We start from the raw sequence: 27183 nt of genomic DNA on the forward strand, positions 1-27183 counted from the left end.
GGACCCAGTGTAATATTTACCCTTGCTTTTTCACAGGTAGGGTTATTGTTGTTTGAGTCCTTGGTGTTATTACTGTTATGTTACAATGGGATTGCAGTATAGGTTTTGAGTGTCTTTTTTGCAGGGTTTTGTGTTAGTTCACAATGTGTCTGGCAGTGGAAGGTGTTTGTGCTGCTGTTACTGTGAGGTGACACCAGCATTTGAAAATATCTTTTACTATGATGAGCTGTAAGGGAAACATCCAAGCTCCATTGTTTGGGAGAATTTCGGTGGATGCACAGAGTTACAGAACTGGAGGTGCAGGATTTATATTGACATTCTGTCCCTTCCTATAAATTCCAGTCTTCACTCTCATAGCCATATAGAATTAGTTGAATGAGGCTATCAAATAATTTTATAGTGTGAAACTGGCCAGCTTTTTAAAATTACCCAGAAGATCCTTTGGACTTTTTTATTAACACTTTTTTTTTATAACCAGTTTTAAAGCAGGATCCATGCCATAGAGGTGGGTGTGATGAAGAAATGTCATTTTGGCTCCCCCCAAATTCTTCTGGCTAGAGATGCCACTGATTTTCTGTGACCTTACGCATTAGTACAAGAAGGGTTAAGGGGGGGGGATGCTGGAGAGGCTCACACATGCATTGGCCCCTGGGCGCCGGAGACCCTTGGTGCGCCACTGGGTGCGAGCCATATGGGGCCGCAAGCGGTGCAAAGAGGAGTGGAGATTTGGCGGGCCGCGAGCAGTGCCCAACCTGCTCGCGACCCAGAAAACCACACATTCAGCGGGCGTGATCGAGAATGAGGTAGGAATCGGGGCCGAGACCGGGGGGGCGCAAGGGAGAAGGCTCGCCTAGGGCGCCTAATCCCCTTGCACCGGCCCTGTGCACAGATACTGGGAGGAAGCTGCTGTCCTTTGCCACTGTCGGAGAGAGGATGCTGGGCTTGATGTACCATTGGTCTGGACCAGCATAGCACTTCTTATGTGGTCTCTGGCTGAGCATGGTTGCCGCGATGACTGAGCTAACAGGGAAGCAGGAGAGGATTGAATGGTAAAGAGTTAAAAATGGGGGAGCGAGGGACTAATGGATAATTTGAAAACTCATGGCACTGTGGCTGCCAGAGAGACTGGTTCTGAGTGCGCTGGGAGCTAAAAAGAGCAATAGGAAACTACCAGGCCAAAAAAATACTGTATATGTATTCATAACATTAAGTAAACCCCTGGATTGGGTATAGCAGCAAAAAAGGCTAATCTTTCATCAAGAAGCCTGACTTAAACTGTGCATAGGTCAACAACAACCCTCCCATGCAAAGCTTCTACATCTTATACAGAAATAACGCGAGTGCCCTATTTTAACTCAAGAACCACACAGAACTAACTAGAAACAAAAGCCAGCCTAATGCTTTATAGAAATGAAGGCATGACCTAGTTTTACTTCCTGACCTGAGGCAAGTGATTGATGCTTGAGGAGACTGGGACCTGCTTAAACTGGTTTAGCATGTCAAATGCCAACCTGCCTTATGTCATTGAACATTTAATAAAGCCCAGTAAATAAGGCAGGGTTAACCTAGAAAACTGTATCAGGCTTACACTATACTTTTTAGGAGAAATTGTCCTTATCTTAGCAGGAAAGCTGAACAGGATACCCCCTATACATTTATTAGATCTGAAAAACCCTCAGGTAGAGCAGTGAGCTAGCCATTAAAAAACATAATCTTATTTACCAAGGGGCGCTAAGCTGCACAAAGAAGCTTAATAGTTGGAAATTATTTTTTGATGGATGTAGTATGGTATTTAATAAACTGTTAAGTTATTGTGTAGTGCTCACAGTATTAATTTAACAACCTCCAATAGTTGGATGGGTTGAAATAGTTCCCACACATTAAAATATACTACTCTACATTCTCAGAAGGAATTCAAATCTTAAATTAAAAATCTTGGGCTTGTTATTTACCAACAGAATATCTGTTCCCTTCCTGTTGGCGGTGCAGCCATCTGTGAAGTTGATTCACAAGCTACATACGCTAACAACATCTTTCATCTTAATAAACACAGCAAGGGGCTGTTGGATAACCAGAAAAAAAAGCCCTGAAATTACAGATTAATTTATTAACACGTAAAACTTTCAGTCCAATTCATTATACCATTTACCACAGAATGACTTCTTAGATTATGCACTAAAAACTTTCCAAAAGCTTCACCTAATTGCGATGAACACAGAAAGAACAGTAGTGCCTTTTGTCCCGTACACAGCCAGGGATATCTTGGGGGTCAATCTCCCTGCCCTGATAAAGATTGCGCAGGTCTCAGAGCAGAAGAGGGTGCACAGAGGTCCTTTCTGACTTCAAGGCTGTCAGGATTCTCTATGAAGAACTAATCTGGGCCCAGTTATTGCTAGTGCTTGTGACCTGCTTGGTCTTACAAAACGTCTGTGCTCATGCTTTTTGAGATCTTTGCTTACGCGCTCAGTCACTTGTATTGACATTGGTAACTAAGATTCTGCTTCGGTCAAAATGTTGCATCAGCTGCAACAAAGGTTGACTGTGAGGATGCTGTATCTGTCTACCTGGTGAGCAGTGAGGACTGGCCTAATGTACTAGGAATATACACTTTATGCAGTTACATCTTTAAATTAAATCCTGCTTCCCCCATAGATCTTGAAACATTGTTATTGTTTAATTTTTACTGCTGTCGTTCTTATTTATTGATATGCCTGTTCCGTTTTAACACCCTGTTTTCCACGCCCCTGTTTTTTGTAACTTTTATTTTTGTTCGATGTAAACCGTCATGATGTTCCTACGAATGTCGGTAAAGAAAAAAAACCTTAAAAAAAAATAAATAAAAATTATTAGAGTAAAACTCTTTGCAACTCAACACAGAGAAGGGAAACAACTGTAACACTGAATTTTCAGAACTGCGGTATTACCATTAAACATTTCTAGACAATAATCAATATCCAATATGTTTCTTAGCTGTATTGGTTTGGCCAGTAGAAGATGAAAGAATATAATTTCGGTTGGAGCGTTTTTGTTCAACAGCTCTGGAATTTCCTGTGCAAACTATTGAGCTAATGTGGTCATGGCTTAACTATCATAATTGCAACATGAAACAGTTTTTGAAAAAAGCAAACTATTTTGCAGACCTATGCTTTGGGAGGGGGAGCGGGGGTGGTAATTTGTAAAAGGTTTCAGTGTGTAAAGTTAGAAGTTACGCCTGGCAGCAGCATGCAAATAGTATTTGGTAACCTGAAGTATGTGCGTACTACCGTGTTTCCCCGTATATAAGACAGCGTCTTACTTTCTTTTTACCCCCAAAAGTCCCACTATGTCTTACTTTCAGGGTATGTCTTATATTGGAAAAAAAACCTGAGTGTTCAAAAAAAAATTATTTTTAAATACCTGTCGGAGGGCCGCGTGGGTCCAGGCGGCTGGCGGCGGGAGCCGGGTGGTCGCGTGTTAAATCTAGGCCGCGGGCGGGTGGGCGCTTGTTCCAGGCGGCGGCGGCGGCGGGGGGGGGGGGGGGGGGGTGGGTGGACGCGCGTTAGTTCGAGACGGCCGGCGGGCGGCGGGTGGTCGCGTGTTAAATCTAGGCCGGGTCGCACAGGCGCGCATTCATTCACTGCCGGTGGGGGCTGCCTCGGCAGCCCCCACCGGCAGTGAATGAATGCGTGCACAGGCCCACAGCGCCTGTGTGACCCCTGCGATTCGGCGCTGGGGGCTGCCGCTGGGGGCTGCCGCTGGGGGCTGCGGCAGTGAATGAATTCATTCATCCAGGCGGAGGAGCCGGCTGCTTTCGCCGCTGCCGGCTGCTTTCGGCGCTCAAGGCAGTCACATGCTGTGACCTCACGGCATGTGACTGCCTTGAGCGCCGAAAGCAACCGGCAGCGGCGAAAGCAGCCGGCTCCTCCGCCTGGATGAATGAATTCATTCACTGCCGCAGCCCCCACCGGCAGCCCCCACCGGCAGCCCCCAGCGCCGAATCGCAGGGGTCGCACAGGCGCGCATTCATTCACTGCCGGTGGGGGCTGCCTCGGCAGCCCCCACCAGCAGTGAATGAATGCGCGCCTGTGCGACCCGGCCTAGATTTAACACGCGACCACCCGCCGGCCGTCTCGAACTAACGCGCGTCCACCCGCCCCCCGCCGCCGCCGCCTGGAACAAGCGCCCACCCGCCCACGGCCTAGATTTAACACGCGACCACCCGGCTCCCGCCGCCAGCCGCCTGGACCCACGCGGCCCTCCGACAGGTATTTAAAAATATTTTTTTTTTGAAATGACAGGTACGTCTTACTTTCGGGGGATGTGTTACATTAGCCGACCCCCCTAAAATTCCCACTACGTCTTACTATCAGGGGTGTCTTACTATCGGGGAAACACGGTAGCAGTGTCGCGGGTAAATGTAAACCAAAAAAAGACGCTTTAGGGCATTGTGGAGTGGATTTGGAAGTTCACGCACAAGTTAGTATTTTATAAATGGTACCCACGCATACATTATCAAAGAAAGTGTACTCGTGCTGTTACATCTGCTGATTAGCTCACGGAAATGAAATCCCACTTGTCTTTTGTCTGCAGATTTTGGGTGAGAGGTCAGGGTTAAGTGTTTAGAGGGTCTGGATGACCTGCTGTGGTGGTGTCAGCAAACTGGTGATTAAAAACTACATGCAGAAATATTTTCAGAACAGAATATGTTCATATTTGATAAAATAGCTGCCTTCATGCATGAACTGCAGTAATTACATGCATGTTAGAATTATTTGGATGTAAAATATATTTGTGTATTTTTGTAAAATAAGGTATAGAAGGTATGCAGTTCCATGCATTAAAAAAAGTGTGTGTGTACTGAGACATACATGCACAGTTTGGGGGCAGAGATATGCAGTATCTTATAAACATCAGGCATAAGCTTGTGTGCACATACTTATCTTTGTCTGAGCTGACTTGTGCACACCTTTGAAAGAGTTACCCTGTAAGAAGGAGTCCTGGAAATGAAATGTTTCTGTCTTTCCTGTGGACAGCAAGTAAAAGCAGGAGAATATCAGCCTGGCATATGCCATTGGCTGCTGAAATTAAAAAGGAAAAAAGTAAAAGAAGGACATCTGCATTTTCCTTAAAAGTTCATTATTCATTACAAGTGACACCATCTGGTTTTCCCAGATAATGCAACACGAGAATATAAATTGTTAAACATTTTTTTCCGCACTCTCATCCTGCTGTGTTTTATATTTTGTTGTTTTTCTTGATTTTGTTTTATGAATGTTTTTATTGTACTTCGCCTCAATCTTTATGTAGTGGAAAGTAATAAATAAATTGAACTAAACCGATGAAGTGATATGCCAGAGATTCAGTTGCTTTCTGCCACATGAAAATGGACACAGATGCAGAAGCAGCAGATCCTCAAAAGCTGACCAGCAATGATGACCTGCCAGAGTATTGTGTGGAGGAAAAAGATGTAATCATATCACACCTACCTTGATCAATCTTCAGTGGCTCCCAATAAAACATAGAATTGAGTACAAAATTCTATGTTTTATACATAAATCATTAAATTGTGAATGAACTGAATAGTTAAACGCTTCTCTACACCTACACACACCCAAAAGGAATCTAAGGTCAGCCAGTAAAGGACTTCTTACAGTGCCATCTATAAGAACAGCCCATTTATCCGGTCAGAGACAGAGCAATTTCGGTTACGGGCCCCAAATTATGGAACTCATTATCAGACGAGCTTAGACTCCAAAAGGACATTAAAATATTTAAGAAAAACTTTAAAACATGATTATTCAAAAAAGCCAATGACAGCTGAAACTTAATTTGAACAGTTTAGCAGTCAGATACGCCTGTGATACTTTTAAAGCAAGTGTTAAGCAGTATTAAGCGGTCAGAAGTGTTATGATTATACTTTTTACTTTTATTAAGTGAGTTTATTTATTGTAATATATTTTTTAGATATTCTATTTTAAATAATTTTATTTCATTTGTTGTATTTATTATTTTTAAATACATTTTATTTCAATTTTTGTACTATTTTAATTTTTATTCTTTTTATTTCTTTGTATTTTTTCAATGTACACCATCTAGATTGTTTAAAATAAATACATGAATGGCCTGCTAACGTCTGCTCTTTGTCCTGCCTGTGTGCAAATGTCACCTCTCTGAGGCATCACACAGCAGGAACAACTGGACTCAGGGATGGTGAGTTTTAGAGATGGGGGCATGGCCATAATAAATTGTCAAATGGTTAAAAATAGAAGAAATAAAATATATTTGGACAAAATTGAAAGGAAACCTAGAATAGATGAAAAAGAGGATGTAATAGGAAGATTGGGGGGGGGGGGGGGCGGGCTTTTATTTTGGCTCTAACAGTTTCTTCCTACTCCTTTGAGATTTAGGCTCAGTCAGTACTAGCTATTATCTGACTGCAGTACCTTAATCCTTCATTGACAACTACACAGGTTATTTTTTTATGATCCTCTCATTCCCCCTTCCCAAACCCTAACTAGCCTAGACTGCAAGTCCCTCCAGAACATGGAGAATAGAAGTGCACCTAGAGTCACCAGGGCTGTCTTCCCCCACCTCCCTCAGAAAGGCTATGAGTGCACCCTCCACAGCAGTCCCAGGCCGCCATAGCTAGGCTCAGGATCCGGACTCAGCTCTCCATGCACTAGCACTGATCAAGGTGATGTTTTAAAGAATATTACACTAGCTATCGCCTCTCCTTTAAGTCAAAACACACTGTCTTTTCCCCTCAAATCTGCCGATGGCTTTTTTCTGACTCAGAGCCCACCAACAATGCTTCTCGTTTCTATCCCTGTTGTGATATTGTGCCACCCTGAATTCCTACACTATTTCACTCCATTAATGAACAGATATGCAGCCTTTGCCATCCAGCATCCTTGAATCTTCCAAGCTTTCTCCAATCTGCTGCTCTCTGAATGTGCTTTTCTGAGTCACTATTGTGCTACTGAATTGTCTGAGACTAGCAAAACGCTTGAAATGCTTCCTTACTAGAGTAGATTTTTTTTTTTTAAATAAATGTTTATTACATCGCAAAGTAAAACCATAGTAACAAAACCTTCTCAGATTACATACACTGAGACTCATACATAGATCTGGTATACAATAAGTTGTCATACTACCTAGTGGTTTAATGCGCTTTACTACATTGCAGTTCGTAGTTTAATTTTTCTCCCCTTTTTCCCATCACCCCCCCCACCCCCCCTCCCCGCCCTGGGATCCGGTCATCCATTGAGCACTGCTTCTATTGTCCTTTACATACAGTTAAGGGATAGTTCCCTTCTTAACACAGTCCTGCATGGGTAATGTGAGAGTGTTCCAATATTTATTCCAAATCTGTTGGCATTTTGTTTTTGCCTCTGGAGACTTGATGTTCGCTGTCATATAATCGAATCGCAGAAGTTTGTATAACCTGTGGTTCCACTGTTCAACTCGTGGCGTATCCATGGTAATCCATTCAGTCATGACGGGTTGAAGCGCTACTAAAAGTGCTTTCCTCAGGAATATAGTGTCCCAATCTGTTAAAATATCCAATGTGCCGTGAAAGAATCGCAGTAAGCAGACCTCGATTTTCAAAGGCACAGCAATTTGTAGAATTTGGCTCAGGGCATCAGTCACCTGCATCCAATACTGCTTTACCTTGGCGCAATGCCAGAACATATGCATTAATGAACCCGGTTCTTGACTGCATTTCAAGCATTTGTCCGTGTTGCTTAGTTTGGCGAGAAACATTCTGGTTCTGGACATGTACATGCACCGTAAAACCTTGTATCCTGTCTCCCTCAAGAGGATATTTTCTGTAGTTGTCAAACAGTCCAACCATAGCCGTTCTATGTCCTTCAACGTCAAGCATATTCCAGCCTGGTCCCTCCATATGTTTTGTATTGCTACTAGAGTTTCTTCTTGTCTTAAGTCTCTTAATGCTCTTGAGAAGTTGGAGCAAGACTTTATAATTTTTTCCGAGGGCATAAAGAAGGCCGGTAACAGTTTTAGCTGCTGTCCGCTTCCCAAATGTCTATGCGTGGTATTCATATAGTGCCTAGCTTGTAGATAGGCATAGAAATCTTTCGAGTCTATACCATAGGCTTCTTGTATGTGACTGAAGCTCCGCACAGAACCAATGCTCTCGTCCCAGAGCTGTGCCACTCTTGTTAATCCCTTTAATTCCCATGTACGGAACACTGGGCTTGAGAGCCCTATTTCAAATAGTGGATTACCTCTGAAGGTCAAGAACTGCATATGTAAGCCTAAACAGCCCAATTTTTCTTTACATAAAAATCTCCACGCTTTTCTACATTCTTGTAGTATTATGCTACGTTTATAAGATGATGGAACTCTCGCTGCCTCCACCTGGAGCAGATTTTCTGGTCTATAGGGAAACGTCCAGTCCTTAACAAAGTCATAGGGAGCATACATACTTGTGCCTTGCAACGAGTCCTGCACATGTCGTAGTATGCAAGCCAAATTGTACTCTCTCCAGTTAGGGCAAGATAGTCCTCCCTGATCATAGGGGCGCATCAGAGATATTAAAGACACTCGCGCCCGTCTTCCACCCCACACGTAATTACGTATTGTCCGATTAATTTGTTGCACCTCCCTTTTGGTCAACCAGAATGGGATTTGCTGGAGCACATAAAGCCAGCGCGGTAGCTCCATCATCTTTAGCAAGCTTATTTTTCCCATTAACGACAATGGAAGTGAGGCCCAGGTCTTCAATCTGCTTTCCATTTTCTCAAGTAGTGGCCGAATATTCGCCCCTCTGAGTTGTCCCACCTCCCTGGTGATGTGTAGCCCTAAGTACCGCATGGACTGATTTGCCCATCTTAATGGAAATGTCCCCTTCCAAGCTGTTTTGACCCCGTCCCCTATGTCCATGGCCTCAGATTTTTCCTCATTTATCTTTAGCCCGGCAAACATGCCGAAGGACCTTTGATGTTCTAGAACCTTTTGTAACGAGAGTTGCGGCCTAGTTAAAAATACTAACACATCATCTGCAAAGGCAGAAACTTTAAATTCCTGCGCCCTCAATTTATACCCAGTAATAGAAGAATCTTCTGCAATTTTCCTTAGCAAAGGATCAATTGTTAGGATATATAGCAATGGAGACAGGGGGCATCCCTGTCTCGTTCCCCTATGTAATTGGAAATCTTCTGACACATGACCGTTAGCTAGTATAGCCGATTTCGGGGCATTATACAGCATAGCAATGTTGCGGACTATGTCTCCCTTTATCCCATATCTGTCAAGCACTGAGAACAGGTATGGCCAAGACACCCTATCGAACACCTTTTCGGAGTCGAATCCAACTACTAGTGCGGGGACCTCGTTAGCTTGACACTCTTCCAAGGCTATCAGTAGTTTAGTGACGTTCGTACTAATCGCCCTACCCCGTACAAAGCCCACTTGATTTTTGTTAATTATGGTTGGGAAAACCTGCCCGAGTCTATCTGCCAGGATTTTTGCAAATATCTTGGTTTCATAATTTAACAGGGAAATTGGGCGGTATGAAGATGTGAACGCCGGGTCCTTGCCCGGCTTCTCTAAAACAGTTATGTATGCCTTAGTAAAATCAGTAGGGAACTGCTGTCTCTTTTGCGCCTCCGTAAAAAACCTCAAGAGGTCTGGAGCGATTTGGTAGAGTAATTTATTTATTTATTTATTTTAAGTTTTTTTATACCGATTTTCCTGCATAAAATGCATATCAAACCGGTTTACAATGAAACAGAATGAGCAGGAAGTAAAATTCCTTAGTCTAATACATTTAAACATCAATAATGAAATAATTTTAAACAAAGCAAAAAGCTAAATAACATTAATAAAAGTTAAATTATTAACATAAACATAATTATATTAGAAGGAGCACAAAGGTTAGCATGAAGGGGAGCACACCCGGCACGCAACGCCTGGTGTAATTGTGCCGTTAATCGGGTCGCCGCTGACTGGTCGTCATGACGTGGGGGGGGGGGGGGGCAAGTCTTCACATCGCTGATTTTCTAATGACTTTTTTATTTTAATGACTTATAATACTCCGCACTAAAGCCATCAGGCCCTGGCGCCTTGCCTCTCTTACTTGTCTTGATAGCTCCTATTATTTCTACCAAGCTAATCGGCTGATTTAGCTTTTCTAGTTGCTCTGGCCTAACACAGGGTAACTCTAGATTTCCAAAAAATTCTGCCTCATGCTCCGTGCCTCCTCGTCTATCATCTGTATACAGCTTTAAATAGAAGTCGCGGAAAGCGGCACAAATATCTGTAGGCTTGGTGATGGGGTTTCCATGCTTATCTTTAAGCTTAGTTATGAAGGTTTTCCCTCGAGCTAGCTTAATCATACCAGCTAAAAGGCGACCCGCTTTATTTCCATATCTGAATAATTTATGCTCTCCAAATAGAATCACTTGCTGCGCTTTCTTATGTAACCAATCGTTTAAGGAGTGCAGAATGGCATGATATTCGGCTCTAGTTTGCTCAGTGTTAGACATTATCATACGTGACTTAGCTTTCTTAAGTTGCGATTCCAGTCTTTTAATATGATTGTGCATATTTTTAGATCTAGCGATCTGGTAGGCCAGAATTTCGCCATGCATAACCGCTTTCCCTGCTGCCCAATATAATACTGGGTCTATCTTATGTTGCTGGTTATGAGTCTCATACTCTCTCCATTTTTCTTTTAAGAAATCCTTAAATTTTTGATTATCTGCTAAATATCCTGGGAATTTCCAAAGCACAGAACCGGGGTTAGCTTCAGTACTTTTGAGGTCAATCCAGACCATTGCATGGTCAGAGATTTCAATGGGGCCAATATCTGCTCCACTAATCTTAGGAAAGAGAGCTTCTGCTACCAAGACATAGTCAATCCTTGACATTGTGGTGTGTGCTCTTGAAACATGTGTGTAGTCATGTTCGGTTGGGTGCAGAGTGCGCCAGATATCCATCAGGTTTAATTCTGCGCATAAGTATTCAATACCTTTCACCTTCCGTCCCATTTTAGTATTCCCCGGGCCTGTTCTATCTATCAGTGGATCACTTACACAGTTGAAATCTCCCAGGAGTATCAGCGACCCCCTGGCAGCTGAGAGTAATTTAGCCACTATTGTTTGGAAAAAAGAATGGGAATAAGAGTTCGGGCCATACACTGTACATAAAGTATACTCTTTGCCCTTAATTTTTCCGACCACAATTAAATATCTTCCCTCGTCATCAGTAATTTGGTGAGTCACCTCTAGAGTAACGTTTTTATGAATTAATATGGCGACTCCCGCCCTTCTATGTATTGCCGGGGAAAAGAAGCATTGTCCCACCCAGCTGCGTTTCAATTTTTTGCTTTCGGCTGCAGTCAAGTGAGTCTCTTGCAGGCATGCTATTCCAATTTTTTTCCTTTGTAAAGCGCTAAGTATTTTCTGTCGTTTCATCGGCGAACTTATACCTCCCACATTCCATGACCCACATCTGAGTGTTGTCATTGCTTGACTTCTAGAATATGCCTCGGTTGTACCTGAAATACAGTGTCATCTCCTCGAGGCCTCCCAGCCTGGGCCTCCAGGATTCGTATAATTGCAACGTGATTGTTAGCGAACCCATCTTTATCCCTTAATGCTCGTCCCATGCTTGTACCAGGTCCCCTTAGCCCTTCCCTCCCACCCCCTCCCCCCCTTCCCCCACCCAACTTCTCCTTCCTCCTCCGAATCTTCCCCCTCTCTTGGGGTCTAAAATCCCCCTTCTGTGGTCCCACCCCCATATCTTTGGGGGTCGAGGTCCGTGCTATTTGCGCTCGGGAGCGTCCCTCCTGTCCCCTACCTTGGTTACTCCCGCTAGACTTTACCACCCTTCTTACTAAGTCCGTCTGTAGATATGATATTCCCAATACCATCCCCTATATGCAAATCTTTTCTGATTTAACCTTTAAACCCTCTACCCTGTGAGGACTAATTTTTGGCACCGTCTATGATACGGGTATACAAGAATTTGCCCTTTGAAACCCCCTATTGTTCTATATATGTTTATGTCAGACACCTGCTCCCCTCATGCACACCTTACTTAAGTGACTGAGCCTAATCTCTTAACCAGAATCACCCTTTTTTTTTTTTTTCCCTTGTTTAGAGAATTTTGGGATTGGTAAACCATTTCCCGAACACACTCTAGTTAGTGTCAAACAGAAAAGTCAGGAGCATTTGAACATAACATTTCAGGAAACTTCCAAACCATTTACAACCTCAGATAACATAAGCAAAATATTTTCATATTTTTGCCTTTAGCGTTATGGCTAACCATCACGAAGCCTGCTTCTGGCACAGGACATCTGCCGTTTCAAGTATGACCCTGTCCTTTGGCCATCCATTCCTCCGCTTTAAGGTGGGAGTCAAAAGAGAAAACTTTTCCTTCACTCCAAATCTTAAGCGTAGCTGGATATTGCAGTGCAAAGCGCGTATTCTGGTTATACAAATCCTGACACGTTTTGGAGAACATCTTTCTCTTGGCTGCCACTGCTGCAGAGTAATCCTGAAAGATTATGATCTTTTTCCCTTGATATTGAACTGCTTTAAGCTTCCTGTAGGCAGCCAAGATTGCAGCTCTCTGGCCCCAGTCCAGAAATCTGGCAATGACAAGCCGAGGTCTCCTCTCCGAGTCCCTCCTTGCCCCCAATCTGTGCGCTCTTTCAATTTTTAGCTTACCCTCCATTTCTGTCAGCTTTAGTTCCTGTGTTAGCCAGCCTTCCAATGTACTGCTCAGATCCCCCTCTATGATCGACTCTGGTAAGCCCATAAATTTTAAATTGTTCCTTCTTGACCTATTTTCTAGGTCTTCTAGTTTATCCTCTGCTGCTTTCACTGCTGTTTCAAGCGCGGTTACTTTTGCTGCCATCGCCATGTTGTCCTCCTCGACGACAGAGATCCTGCCTTCTGCAATTTCAATCCTGTGTCCGATGTCACCCAGCGTTTCTTTTAGGGCTGTCAAGTTTTCATTAATCCCTGCAAATTTGTGGTCCAACGCTGCTACCACCGCTGCTGTAAGTTTTTCGATCCCCCTGTCTTCCCCCGCCATTATCTCCACGGAGCTGCAGCCGTCCGCCATTTTGTCCTCGGCTCCGACTGGCTTAATCTTATCTTTTTTAGGCGCTTTTGAGGCCATTGTTTCGTCTGTCTCCCTCGATTTCGCCAAAACTCGCCGGCCCTGCACCTCGCCTGCCTGTATGCAGCTTTTCGGCTAATAGGGGAACGCTTTGACGACGGTGTTTTGCCGTTTTCGGGGGTCAGCTCCCGGAGCTCAGGCGAACGCGACTCACCCGGCTCACCGCTTCACGTGACCTCTCTACTAGAGTAGATTTTAATATGTCATTACACAATATGGTTTTGCTACTGAATTCTTCCATGGGCTGCCAGTAGCTCCTAAGCTATCTCTGTATCACATTTCTGAAAGGAGTAAAATTTAATGCACTTTATACATGCATGATTACATTGTATATATGAGACAATTCTCTACGGCTTACTTCTGTCACAGATTTAGGAATATATGGAGCTTAATACTACTGCCTAATTTCATAATAGAAATATTGCAGTACCATATTATAAATAAAAATAAAAAAATAGTATGCTTTATGAAATAGATTTAAGGGTCGCAATGAGAGAGATTTGATGATACTAAGGTTGGTGAACCATGGGATTATAATGCCTACAACATGTATCTGTCTAATATGTACCCTTGATATGCTACAATAACTAAATATATTTTTCTTTTATCTCCTATCTTTGCATTAAGTTTTCCTTTCATTCTGTTTCGTTATGGGCATATTTTGCTGCCTTCTGATCTGGAACCTCAGATAGTTTTCATCATTTATTTAAAAAAAAACAAAAAACCCTTCTCTTAAAAGAGAATGTTTCAGAAGTAGACACATCGAGTCCTAATGCTTAACTTCATGGAGTCACAAGCTATGGAAAGCCTGAGGGTCTTGCAGAGTGCCTGAGACTTCAAAGTGCCAGTGCACAATAGATATCTAAATAAAATTATCTGTGAGTAAGAGTGTGTTTGCCTGACCTTCCAGCTTAGACATATCTTAGTCATGCTGCTGAAATACCACTTCTGCCCAGTTCCCGAATCTATACACATCAATATAAAAAGATTTGGCACAATATTTAGTCATCAATATTAAGTAAGATTATCAGTATCTCTGAAATATTTAGTGACTACATTGTCAAATCAGCATTTATTTTTTTCAGGGATTAATTTCCATATTCAGAGCAGTTCCAGGGTGCAACATTTATTAGGCTACACATCCTTATTGTCTAATTAGTAGTAAGGTCTCTCCAAAATCTAGAAGATATTTTTATTTACCGAAACAACCAGATCTGTTTTCCAAGATAGGCGTGAAAAATGCACACAAAATATCTTTGTACACATTTGGTCTGAGCTTGTTTGCAGCCCTCCTTGACTTGTGTCGCCCACCCTTTCCATAAGCATTAACATGTTCCAAAACGTCTGACTCCATGTAAAAAAGTTGGCTTCATCTGAAGGGAGGAGGCAGACTCAGGAGTAACAAAAATGTAATTTCTTTACAGGAAGGGCAGTAGATACATGGAAGAGCCTGAAAAAGGAGCTGGGAAAAGCAAAACTGTATCAGAATTCTCGAAAGCCCAGAAGCAGCTGGAGATCAAGCAGGGGCTGTGGTACTGCTGCAGGGAAGGAAAACGGGCAGACTGGATGGGGCCAGTGGACTTGGCTGAGTTCTCAGTCCTTCAGCCTTTGTTTAGAACTTTGGTCAGTGCTATGTGTGGGCACAGATCTGGCAATCAATAGTACAACTAGTGTGCAAGAAATAGAAAAGAACCAAAGGTGAAACGCAGAACCATGCAGCATTTCTCTTTCCACCCTGCTCTGATCCTAAGCTCAGGAGCAGAAGGTCGTCATTAATTTGATAGAAAATGCATCCATTTGTTGAGATCAAAACTTTAATATACCCATCTTTAGGTAATTGCTTGTGGCAATTTCAAGGAAGTTAAAAGGCCTCTCTTGTGAAAACTTTTGAGTAATCGTGTTCCCAACATGAGATCTAACCCAATCCCTGGATCATCACCTACCTATCCATTAGAATCTTGGTTGGAAACAAAACCCAGAGGGCAGGATTTTATAGCATGCTCGCACATGTTATAAAATCCGGGGTCGGCACGCACAAGGGGGTGCACACTAGTGCACCTTGCACACAACGAGCCCTAAGGGAGCCCCGATGGCTTTCCCTGTTCCTTCCGAGGCCACTCTGAAATCGGAGCGGCCTCGGAGGGAACTTTCCTTCGGCTCCCCCACCTTCCCCTCTCTAACCCGCCCCCCCCAGCCCTACCTAAATCCCCCCCTACCTTTATTTTATGTTGCACCTGCCTCTGGGCAGGCATAGGTTGCACGCGCCGGCCGATGGCCGGCCCCTGATCCCAGGCACAGCGGCAAATGGCCACGCCCCAGACCACCCCACCCATGCCCCTTTTTTCGCGTCCCGGGACATATGTGCGCCGCCGGGCCTTTTGAAAATAGGCCCGGCGCGCGTAGGCTTTGAAAATTTGCCCCATACTGTTCAAATGAAAAAAAATCAACTTTTCCAGTCCTGGAGGGCTATTGCTGTCAACTATGAACCTGAAAAAATATATAGATTATTTATTGTCTTTATTTTACATTTTTTATAGCCCGCCATTGCTACCTTGTATTCGAGGTGGATTACAGATCTTTAAACATCCATAGATGACCAGGCGGCAGCGATGCTTCATATTGTAAACCCTACCTACTCTTCTAAGACCTCCAGAATGTCCCCATCCACCTATCACAAGCCCACAAACCATCAGAAGACTTAGGATGATCTGCCCTCGCCCTCACTATAGGAACCCAACCATGCTTTCAAGCCTTGTCCTTTGAGCTCTCATGCCAGATCTTCTCCATAAAAGAAAATACTAGTAACTGCTTGCCCATACATATTTATTAGATGGCTAGACAGACTTTGCAGAACAAAATAAATCACCTAACACCTACTGCCGGGTTGTTTTTTTTCCTACAGAGATCTGAACATTTATAGTAACATACTTGTTGTCAGCAGACACGGACATCTTGATTCACACAGTCTGCCCATTTGCCTTTTGTCTACTGTGTCACTGCCGATCCTACTCAGTCTCTGTCATCTCCTTTTCCCCGTGTATGCCCTTTGTCAGTCCCAAGTGTGTTTAAATTCTGCCACCTCTTCTGGTGGCCTATTCCACTGCCAGTTCTGATTCTCGATACGATCAGCATTTATCAGCTATGGGAGAAATAACAACATGATTCTGCAATCTTATTTCCCTTCACTCACAACGCTTCACAGAAAAAGATCCAGAGCAGGCAGTGACAGTGAGCTTAATGCTGTATAGGAAACATTCATTCCTCCTCTCCCCTGACCTTGAAGGACTTCCTGTCTTCTCCTTTCCTAGAAGAGGGATATTTGCACTTAGATAATGCTTTAGAGATGGGCTCCCAGGCTCTGGTCAAGGTTTCTCTGATAGATTGCTCTCATTGTGCCCACCCTGACACCACGTTCTGCAGAGTCCTAGGTTCATTTGGAGGAGGGGGTTGAGACTTCAGAACAGCTGATCTGTTACTGTACTTGTTTTCCCTCTGGATCTCACTTTCCCTGCTACTAAATAGATTTTAGCTTTTTTTGTGTGTGTGTTTTTGAACATAAATTTTCACCCTAGAACTTTTGCACAAAATCTTTTGCCCAGTTGAAACCTGGAAACAAGAGTTGATAATTTTTCTCTTTGTAAGTGAAGAGTTAGAATAAACGGTACCGCCATTTCATAAGATGTCATTTGCATTGAACATTATTTTTAATTCTGTTTAACTCTGGGCTGGGTAAACCGGTGACTCGTTTGCATCCCTGACATCAGACTATCATTCTATCCCAGGTTCAGAGCAGGGGTAAATGATACAAATGCACATTAACAGTCACTTCTCCTTAATGGCTCTGGCAGTTTAAATTCCTTTTATCTGAGGGATGTTAGGAAGGCAGGACCAGTCCTAAAATAAAGTCAGACAGAAATGAAAATTGCCATTTTTTCTATTTATTCAAATCCTCTTAAGAGAACACTAAACAATTAAAAAAAAAAAAAATTCACACGGCAATATGTAGAAAGTTTGTGACATCTCATGAAGTAATACATTTTCCTTTCTTAAAAAAAATATGGAGCTGGTCAAAATAGTCAACACATTGCAACTAAAGTTCTGATGTAAACCCCAGAATTGGTAACGTGTAAAGATATGAAAGGCAAGGTTTAATTTTCCTCCAGTGCTGGAATACTCCCCGGATGTTATTTTATTGTGTTCAATAGAACTGAAGACATTGATGGGGAGGAGGGGAGGGGAGCAGGATGGAAAGGTGGCACTGCAGGCAGTGGCACGGCAGGCAACAGCCCTGGGCGAGTCTCCCATTTTTAAAAAATCGTTTCCTTCAAGCTTCTTCAGACCCTTTGACCAGGAGCACCTTCTTCCACAAAGCGAAGAGAGCACAAGAGAAACCAAGCCTGAAAAAAGGAATACTGTTGAGTTCTGATTAACATTTCACCTGAATTAAGACTCGTAGCCGAATGCACATGGGCTCAGGATCCCCCATGCACTTGTCATGCAGCAGGTAAGCACAACATTTAAATTAAAAAGGTAACACAGACTATACATTCTTCCACTTGCAACTGTATACACACATGCAAAGGTTTGAAACCGATCCGCTCTTATTTACATCATCGTTTAGAATATACACAACCCAAAAAGATTAAAAGGTTTATCATTAGCATTAGAACAATACAAAACATGTATTCTCATTAAGGAAAATCAATATGTACATCAAATTTTAAAAATCAATTTCAACATCTCTATGTGTAACAAGTCAATGTATACATATATATATTTTTTTTTTTTGCCATAGCTATATATACATTATCTCAAGAAAAATAATCAATTAAGACATTTTATTTTTTTGCAGAGAAATGTTTAACTGATACAACGCAATCTTTAGCAGTTAGTTCCAGCTGAATCTTTAATATAAAAAAAAAGATTTAAAATCTGCAACAAACTATAATAAACTTTTCAAATTTAAATGTAAATTGGTATGGGGTTTTGTTGTTTGGAATAAGAGATGCGTTTTCACTGTAGCACGGCCTGCTAAAAACATGTTGCTAAAATAAATAAAAGAAAGCCACGCACTGCTCAAAACTGAATCTTGTAGGATATGAGCATTGAGAGGGTCATTTTCAAACAGCTTGCATAAGGAAGTCGGCAGAAAGGTGTGCAAGGTACGCCAGTTTTCAAAATGGACGTACATGCACAAGTCCACTTTGAAATGTTTCCCACCAAAGCAACCCCGCAGACGTTATTTTGGGTGCACAACTTTTCCCTGAAAGGTTGCATGCATGCTGTTGAATTTTATAAAGCATAAATCCAAGCCGCTCCCCAGCCCCACCCCCAGGAATGCCTTCGCTCGATCCAGGTAAACCTACACAAATACGACACCACCTCTGTGTGTAAGATGCTATTTTATGTGCCGAAGTACCTCTGAAAATTACCCCTTTCTTTGACAATGGGATTAAAATCTCTTGTATTTCTTTCGAATTTTACAGAAAGTTACATGCACACGCAAAACAATGGCTGAAATTTGAAACACATGAACTGTAGCACTAGGGTGAGGTTAATCCAGTCTTGGCTTTATCCCAGTCTTGGCATGGACTTGTAATTCTGATTTTCTTAAGAGAAAGACCAGAGCTGCAAGTCCATGCAATAAAACATAAAACCAGGACTGGATTAGCAAAATGGTGCCAGCCTCAGGTCAAGCACAGACATTATGAAATGGTGCACTGGTAGGGCAGAAGTATCTGGGGATCACTCCTGCCCCATGAAAACCTGGCGGATGGGTTAAAAGACATGGCAGGGCTTTCTCCTTTTATTTTTTGCAGTCACAACTGACTCTTGTGCTGAATTGAGATTATAGTTGTAATTTTGATTTCTTGTGATATCTGAACAGGCCCACAGAAGGGATCTTAATTTTCAAAGCTCTCATCTTTATGCTTCCATTAGCTTTATAAAAAAGCCAATCTACCCAACTACTCTCTTGGTTTTCTTAACATTTTACTCCTAAAGGAACAAACAGAGAAACCTAACCGATCCCTATCTGATTAGTTATAATATAAAACTATTTAGACTACTTGTAAAGAATGTAGTAAGGCCGGAATGTTTTCCATTCTTATCAATATTAAATCTAATTTTACAGTAGTACATGGAGCTGAATTTTCATTTTTCTTTCAGAGTAAACTGTGTTGACACAGTAATAACTCTCCATTGTCAGACAGAAGAGCAGTTTGGGAACATCTGGGGTCCTGTTCCAGGCACTGGTAGAAAAAAAAAGATGCCTCTACAAGGCGATAAACTTGTTTTTTTTAGTGATGGATGGTTGGATGGTGGATTTAGGGGAAAGTTCCTTATCCTTCCCTGCCTGGTCTAAGGAAAAGTGCTATAAGTTTTGAATTTAAAAATGGGTGTTGGCCCAATGGAAGGGAAGGAACAGAGATACCCAACTGGACAACAATTGGATCCTTAAGGAAAAAAAATCCTCAAGGAATAATTCAAATGCAATGTTGGTCTACTGCTGATGATGTTCTGTAAAGTAGAAGCCCTTTTCATAGGATTTATAAAGGAGAAATTTTCCAAACTGCTCTCATTAATGCAAAGTTCATTTGTGCTTTCTCCTCGCAGTCTTCACATTTTGTTTTAAAGGGAAAGTGCACAAGGACTTCCACTTTCAAAAATATCATGGGTACAAAGTAGACCCTGTCACTTGCATCTGCTGTTTGTGTGGGCAGAATTTCACCTGAAAAGTGCATGCATAGATTTGGAAATACCATCTGTGCACATACGTTTCCTACCCTGACCTAAACACCACTCAGGAACGCTTCCTCTCACTGAGGCTCAAAGTTTGCATGTTGCGTAACACGGAGGACAGTCAGGTTCCAGAGAGCCATTTTACCTGTGGAAAGCACCTTGGAAAATGCCCTCAAAAGACAAAGGACGTCAGGTTTTTATCCTACTTTGTGAAGGAAAAGAAGGCTTATGAGATTGCTGTGTGTGTGTCTCCCCCTAATGATTTTCAGGGGTTATATACATCACGACAGTGGATTATATAGCTCTTCCTTTTGCATATTTTTGTTCAACATAGGAAAGCAGCCGTGGGAAGCCTAGAATCTGCTACTACTTTGAAATGATACAAGTTCCTGTTTTCCACAGCAGGGCACTACTAATGACAAGGGTACCTTCGCAGGAAGTGATGATGTTCTATAATTCTGAGCAATTAAGAAAACAAGGGAAACATTTTCAGCTCCCAGAGGGACAGCTGTTACAGTTTGGTGTAGCAAAAGTGAGACGAGGCGGGTGGCACCTTATAGACTAACCAATTTATTGAGGCATCAAAATGGCAACGTTTTTTGGCCAGATCAGCTGTGGTGGTATCTGGAATGATATTCCTGATGGCTTGTAATCCAACTTTGTGAGGGATGTTGGTGTAAAGTGATTCAACATCCATGGTTGCCAGAATGGTGTTGTGTGGGAGGTGGCCAACAGAATGGAGCTTCCTCAGAAAATCTCTGGTGTTGCGAAGGTAGCTAGGAGTACTGGTGGCAATAAATTGCTTAGTCTATAAGGTGCCTCCCTCCTCATGTCATTTTCAGTTCTCATATACCAGATCATCTAGGGGCAAGTTTTCAAAAGGCATAGGTGCCTTTTGCACAGGTAAAAACAGAGACAACCTGCTTTAGTCAGTCAGCCATCTTCAGATATGAGGATTTTTAGCCACCTTGCAAGAATGCATGCACTTTTGGCTGCATAGAAAAGAGGTGTGGTTGGAAACTACTCACGTAATTTCATTTTCATAAATGTACATGCATAATAGGATTGCCACCAAGGTGCACATTTTATGCCGTTTAAGACTGTCAAGTGTGCACGCATACTTATATCCACATAACCAGCTGGCACACAATACAGTGTACGCAGGCATCTTGTATTTGGAAATCGGCTGAGTTTGCGTATCTGCACAGACGTTGCCAGTGAGGAACTCTATTGTGAATGTAAAAGCACGGGGGAGGGAAGGGGCTCCTGAAGAAGCAGGGAAAAACCTGAATATTGTGAATTATGGGGAGGTAAGGACAGCTGCTGGAACCATCAAACGTTTAAGAAACACAGAAATTTGGATTTTGTCAGGGACATTTCTCTAGTTTTCTATTGCACTGGATTACTAAAGAATTCCTGAATGATAGCTTTCTTTTTAACAAGCTGCATTTATAATTCTCAATGTAACTGCCGGGTTTGCATCATTCTTATGCTAAGATTTTCTAGGAGACCGTAAGTGAGAAGGCAGATGAAGCGCAGGACATATATAAATAACATTTTTGATTGTGACATCTTATTTTATGGCCAAGATCAGAGATTTTGAGCAGACAAATCTTTCAGGGTTGCCAATGGTGCAGACATATCTGAAATGTCATTGAAAACCTAGCAATTACTTGAGTAGGTTTCTTGTGATTCTTACTGCAAAGCAAAGGTTCCCTGCCACTTGAAAACAAGTATACATGAAATGAAAACATTAATTAGACCATGCTTTTCTTAAATCATGCTTGATGCCACAAATGAACTTGTGGGTTTATACAAAAAGTTCAAAACCACCCATTGTACAGGTAAATGCTGCATAACTGCTACCCCCCTACTCGGGTTCTTTTTTTATTGCCAACACTTTTTCAAAAAGTCCATAAACCTCTCCATTTCCATTGTGAGTGGATGTCTTACTGCTCACGCGGCCATTAGAACTTCTCAAGTTCAGAAAATGAGATTTTGCCTCCATGTCTGGCACCAGTTTCTCCTTGAAGGTAGCATGGGCTGCATTTTCTATGAAAGGAGAATTGCCCCAGTTGACCTTGCCCTGTGCTTCTTGACTGATGAAAGAATTACCTCCTTTCTGTAACATATAATACAATATTGGGTTAGTTTGGGTCAGTTTTGGGGAGTCTTTTCCATTTTCATTTTTGTCCAGACCCGTGATCACCCATCTAATAGGTGCTTTATCGATAGGCATGGGACACGCACTGAACGGGCCGGTCTCAGGCCGCGATACAAAGCTACCCAAGTGTTCAGGTAGAGACAGAGCAGGGCTCTTTACCAGCCCTGGATACTGAAATGTCCTATGATCTACACCGTTACTCTGTTGGATATGATTACTCATTGACGCGTTTAAGGAAAAAGCATTGATCTCAGGCCTACTTGTTGAGCTCTTTTTGTTGTCTTTTGCCTTTTCAATACTGTCTGGATTATTCCTGCGAAGCGACAAGTCCCGAACACAGTTTTCTGAGAGCAGCAGCTGTTTCAACACATTAAAACCTTTGCTTTGTCTAGAACAACTCCTATTTTCACTTTCATTATGCGAGCCATGACCTACATAATATTTCAGCTCAGGATCACTTCTATGGAAGTTCATTTCTTGCTGGTGAAGGAAAGGCCCATACAATGTTTCAGAAGAAGAAATGTATGCATTTGAACTCTCAGGTACATTATTTTTTATCTTTTTTATATGAATTTCTGAAGGCTCAGTATGCAGAAGTTTTCGCTTTTTTGGAACTGTGCAGAGGCTTTTTGATTCCAGCAGTGCTAACTCGCTATTTCTCTGGCTGGCATCCAGCTCATCTGCTGAATATTCATCATGATTCTGGATCAACAGACGACTCAAGAGACCATTCCTGGTAGAAGAAAAGTCTTGAGGTGAGAGGGGCTCCCGTTTAAAGTCATCTGGAGCTAGCATGGTTCCTGTGCTTTTCTGTGGCACATGAGTCATCCCTAGAAATTTATTACCCACTGTGTCTCTTGGTTGATGTTCATTTGGATTGGGAGATGCATTGGATTCCTCCTTGGGGGATTCCGTTTTTATCTTCATTGTAAACATTTGTTCATTAAACCCTTTATCTGTCTGTCCTTGTAAGCTTTCATCTTTCAAAAGCTTCCTTGGTTTGCTTTCACTCCTATTGCCTTTGACAGGCGCACCAAGAAGAAGCTGAAGGACAGTGCGTCTTTCAAGCAAATTTTCTATTTCTGACCCAGAAAGTCCTGGGTCAGCAGGTGTAGAAGGACTACTGAATACTGTACTGTTTTCTTTCAGTGTTCTCGATTTGCTTGACAGAAGAGGGCTATGCAAGCTATTAATCAAACCTAGAGATTTTACTGGGTTTACATTTAACAGCTGCTTGTTGCTTCTCTGTTCATCCACCGACATGGAAGTCTGCATACCACACTGTGCTAAGTTCTGCAACAGCTTGCTTGCACTGAAAGATGCACTGTTTGGTGCATTCTCCTCTTTGTGTTGCTTAGTGTCTTTAAGTTCTTTGTTTTTAGTAAGATCTATCAGATGCCGAGATGCTGGATTTATTAGCCTTTCTGGCTGAATGCTACAAATGTATGGAGGTGAGTTATGTTTCACTGCTAGAGACTGGTGAGAAAGATTTATAGGAGAATCTGTATTTGCAGATCTAAGTAACGGAGGAGTGTTTAATGGAGTCGTTCGATTTATACTGGTACTTTCTGTAATAGGAGTCTTTGTGCCAGTTTGTGCAGGTACACTGAATTTTGTCGAGTCAACATTATGCTGTGGTCCCTGAGGATCTATATTTTTCTCTGGGTTTTCATCACTCTTATGGCCAAGCAGCAACTGAAGCAATGTAACTTTCTGATGTGGCTTCAGTGGTGATCCCCTGGTAGAATCTTTACCTTCTTTAATAATCTCAAGCCCTTGAACTTTGGGATCCCAGTTATGAAGCAATGACTGAGTCAGACTACCCAGAGAAGCAGGCTGACTTGATTCTGGTTTCACAGTTCTCTGTTTAAAAGATAAATCAATAGGGACACAATTTGAATGAGAGCTTTCACCATTGGTAAAACTAGGATTGTTGTCTGAACTCTCATCTATGGTCATTGGTGTGCTGTTGTCTTCAAATCTGCTGCTCCTCCCATTTTCCTCCCATTCATTTTGCTTTGTGATATTTTGACTTTTGAGAAGATGTAAAAGCAAACTGTTGTTGGAGGATGTTTTCAAATTATTTCTTTCCAAAGTACTTTTCGGACCCAAAACTTTGGGAGGCAAATTTGTAATTCCTATTGGGGTTTGAAAAGGCGCCATGCTACTTGCATTGGGCATTATTCTGCTAGCTCTCCTTGAATGATCATTAAAATTATTTGCTGTTCTCTCTGATATTTGGAGCTGGCCGGGATCATTCTGGGTGCATTCCTGTAATCTGGCCATGGCCGCAAGTCTCTCGCTTGCCAGCTGACTTGCATTCTGTGCTTTCAAAGCATGTTCCCGGGAATACTGCTGCAAATGAGCTTCACTTGAGAGAAGTAAAGCCAGCTGACTGCAAGCCACACTTGGTTTAGGTGAGATAGCAGGACTAGACCCTTTCTCTACCATGCTTGCAACAGCCTGTAGTCTTGCAGCACATGATAGGGGCTCACCAGTACCCTTGGTCCCACTCTGTCCTGTATGGGGAGACTCAATAAACCGTTCGTTAGAATGCTTTTTGGGCAGATCAGGAAAATTGTTGTCTAATTTTTGCTCCTTTGCCTTACTTTTCTTCAACAGTGTCTTTAAGTGACTGGATGCAACACCAAAGCAGGTTAAATCTTTTTCCTTTTCTTGTAAAGAATCTTGGCTGAGGGAATAGCCTTGCTCCTTAAGGCTCTGCCTGATCTGTTGTGACAGTGCAACACTTTGCAACCTCGAGCTGAATGACTGAAGCAAAGAGGCAAGTAATGCACTATCCTGCTTGCCTTTCGGCACACTTTCAACCACGCCAGCTAACAATGCTTCCTTTATTCCATTTAAATCCACAATGGAGTCAGACAGCCGCCTTCTCTTTGCTGTATTCCAGTCTTCAGAAGACTGCAGGAGCCTTGCTTTTTTGAGATGCAACATGCCAGATCCCTGACTGGTAGTTGTGCTGAGATCTGGAACATCACGCTGACAATAGGAGAATATATTGCCAGAAATCTTAAAGTTCTGATCCTCTTCAGCCCGTCCACTGGATCTTTTGTCAACGGCAGTACCAGAGCCTCCTGCTGCCTGATGCATGAGTAAGCCCTCCAGATAAGTTAAAACAAGGGAATCCTGTTGCATCTCAGAGGCAAGCTCATCTCCATGAGTCATGTTCAATATACGATTCACAAAGGCTGTGTGTCTAGTCACTTAGAATTTCATAACATCGCTGTAATCTTCTAAGTTTAAGTCTATAGCCTTTCACATGGTTTGGGGGTGAAACAAACTTCATGCCCTTAAAAAACAAATAAACATCCTTCTGGTCCTCATGGCTGGCTAACCACACTGATATATTCGTGACAAACAGTTGTTGCACCATTCCATTAGTGTGCAAATGTGACTTTTCTGTAATTAAATGGTTGCTGTTCTTGTTTCCATGTGGGGGAAGCGTTGGGTATTTTGCTATGTGGCCTTTTTTTTTCCCAGCTCTTCCTTTACTGCAGGTATCTAAAAGAAACAAACAAAGAATGATCAGGAAAAATGCAACAAACTAAAGATCCAAATTTGACTCATGCGGCAACAAAATGTCTGTATAAAGTTTGATGTTTGTCATTTTACGTTCGCAAAACTTTCTTTCAAAAGAGATTAGCTATCAATTTTTGTCACGTGCCCTAGTCATGGGAAAACTGGTTCCATTTAACCCCATACAACCAGAGAGGATGGGAACAGGGGGAAGGGGATTGCTGTTTAGCAAATAAACCTGAATGTAATCTGCTTTGAAATGCCTGAAAGGCAGAATATAAAGCAAATAATAAATAAATAAACTGGTGAGCTAAATCCGGTCACATATCACTTGAATAAACCTGAAGCATGCCTGCCTTGACTCAGCTCCCCTTATTTGCCTGGTTCTAATGTTTTTTGTTTCATTTGGATACAAATATTCACAAATTTGCAATATTTCCAAATTTGTAGGCAAAGTTTGATTAGAAGCAGGTCAATATTGACTGACTATCCAAATTAATTTGAATCCACAATATTCATAGATCAGAACCTGGTCAAAAGCAACCCCCATAAGAAAATGACATTAATGAGAAATATGCAAGCAGAATAAAATTCCTAACTTAAGCCTACCCACACAGCAAAAAGTCATAGTTACAGTCACACATTTCAGGATTTGTAACTGCCCCTGAGACCTTAAGGCTGGGCATTCCTGGTATCACGATGCAAGAAACCACTGAAGTGTTAATTATCTGGTTTGAAAATTCAGAAAGTAACCTGTAATCTCTCTTTCTAGCAAACCCCTTGTCCAAACCTGAATGCTAATTTCCATATGCATTATGGAGCTAAATTTTCAAAGGAATCTAGCAGTTAACTGAGGAGTTAGATGCCTAGATCCTATGAGGATGAATACGAATAGTGAAACTAGGAGATTAGATTTAGATGCTCAAAAAGCAGGTGTTTGCGAGGCAATAGCAGAGTCAGGGAGAGGAAGTTACAGAACTACTTGGCTAAACCTAGGTGCAGCTAATGCAAGTTTATATCTAGCTAGGTAAGTTTATCTGGTTAGATTTAAGCGTCTTTTCAGCCACAACATAGCCGACTATCTACCCATGAATACGTAAAGGTTTTATGCTCACTACAGTAGACGCAATGTTAAGAATCATGCAAAACTATTGTTCTCAATCAAAAGGCTTTTCTGTATAGACACACAATCCTAGCAGAGTTTTCGATCATTGCATTTCTCTAGTCTGCATGCAGCTGCTTCTGTATAATATAGCATGGGCACAAGGAAAGAGAGATGACAAGATGATGTTCCAAAGACATCAGAGCAAGGATTCAACTTTATCTACATAGAGGAAGTCTGCCCTACATGTAGCTCCACTGTTTCTCTGTATAGCACACCTGGTGGTAAAACATAAGAACATGCCATACTGGGTCAGACCAAGGATCCATCAAGCCCAGCATCTTGTTTCCAACAGTGGCCAATCCAAGCCATAAGAACCTGGCAAGTACCCAAAAACTAAGTCTATTCCATGCTACTGTTGCTAGTAATAGCAGTGGCTATTTTCTAAGTCAACTTAATTAATAGCAGGTAATGGACTTCTCCTCCAAGAACTTATTCAATC

General features: G+C 42.2%; 1 protein-coding gene across 5 annotated transcripts in view; it reads right to left on the minus strand.

Annotated features, from left to right (window-relative positions):
- Positions 1-17039: 17039 nt before the first annotated feature.
- NRIP1 (nuclear receptor interacting protein 1) overlaps positions 17040-27183 on the minus strand; it is a 91608-nt gene continuing 81464 nt past the window's right edge. For 4 of the 5 annotated variants that reach the window (XM_029578492.1, XM_029578494.1, XM_029578496.1 and 1 more), the window contains one exon: positions 17040-25564. In XM_029578492.1, the coding sequence (XP_029434352.1) occupies positions 21749-25228 (3480 nt within the window). In that variant the 5' untranslated portion in view covers positions 25229-25564 and the 3' untranslated portion in view covers positions 17040-21748. The remainder of the gene's footprint in view (positions 25565-27183) is intronic. The other variant, XM_029578497.1, reaches the window with a different exon arrangement.

Source organism: Rhinatrema bivittatum, chromosome 15 (genome assembly GCF_901001135.1).
Source record: "Rhinatrema bivittatum chromosome 15, aRhiBiv1.1, whole genome shotgun sequence".
NCBI lineage: Eukaryota > Metazoa > Chordata > Amphibia > Gymnophiona > Rhinatrematidae > Rhinatrema > Rhinatrema bivittatum.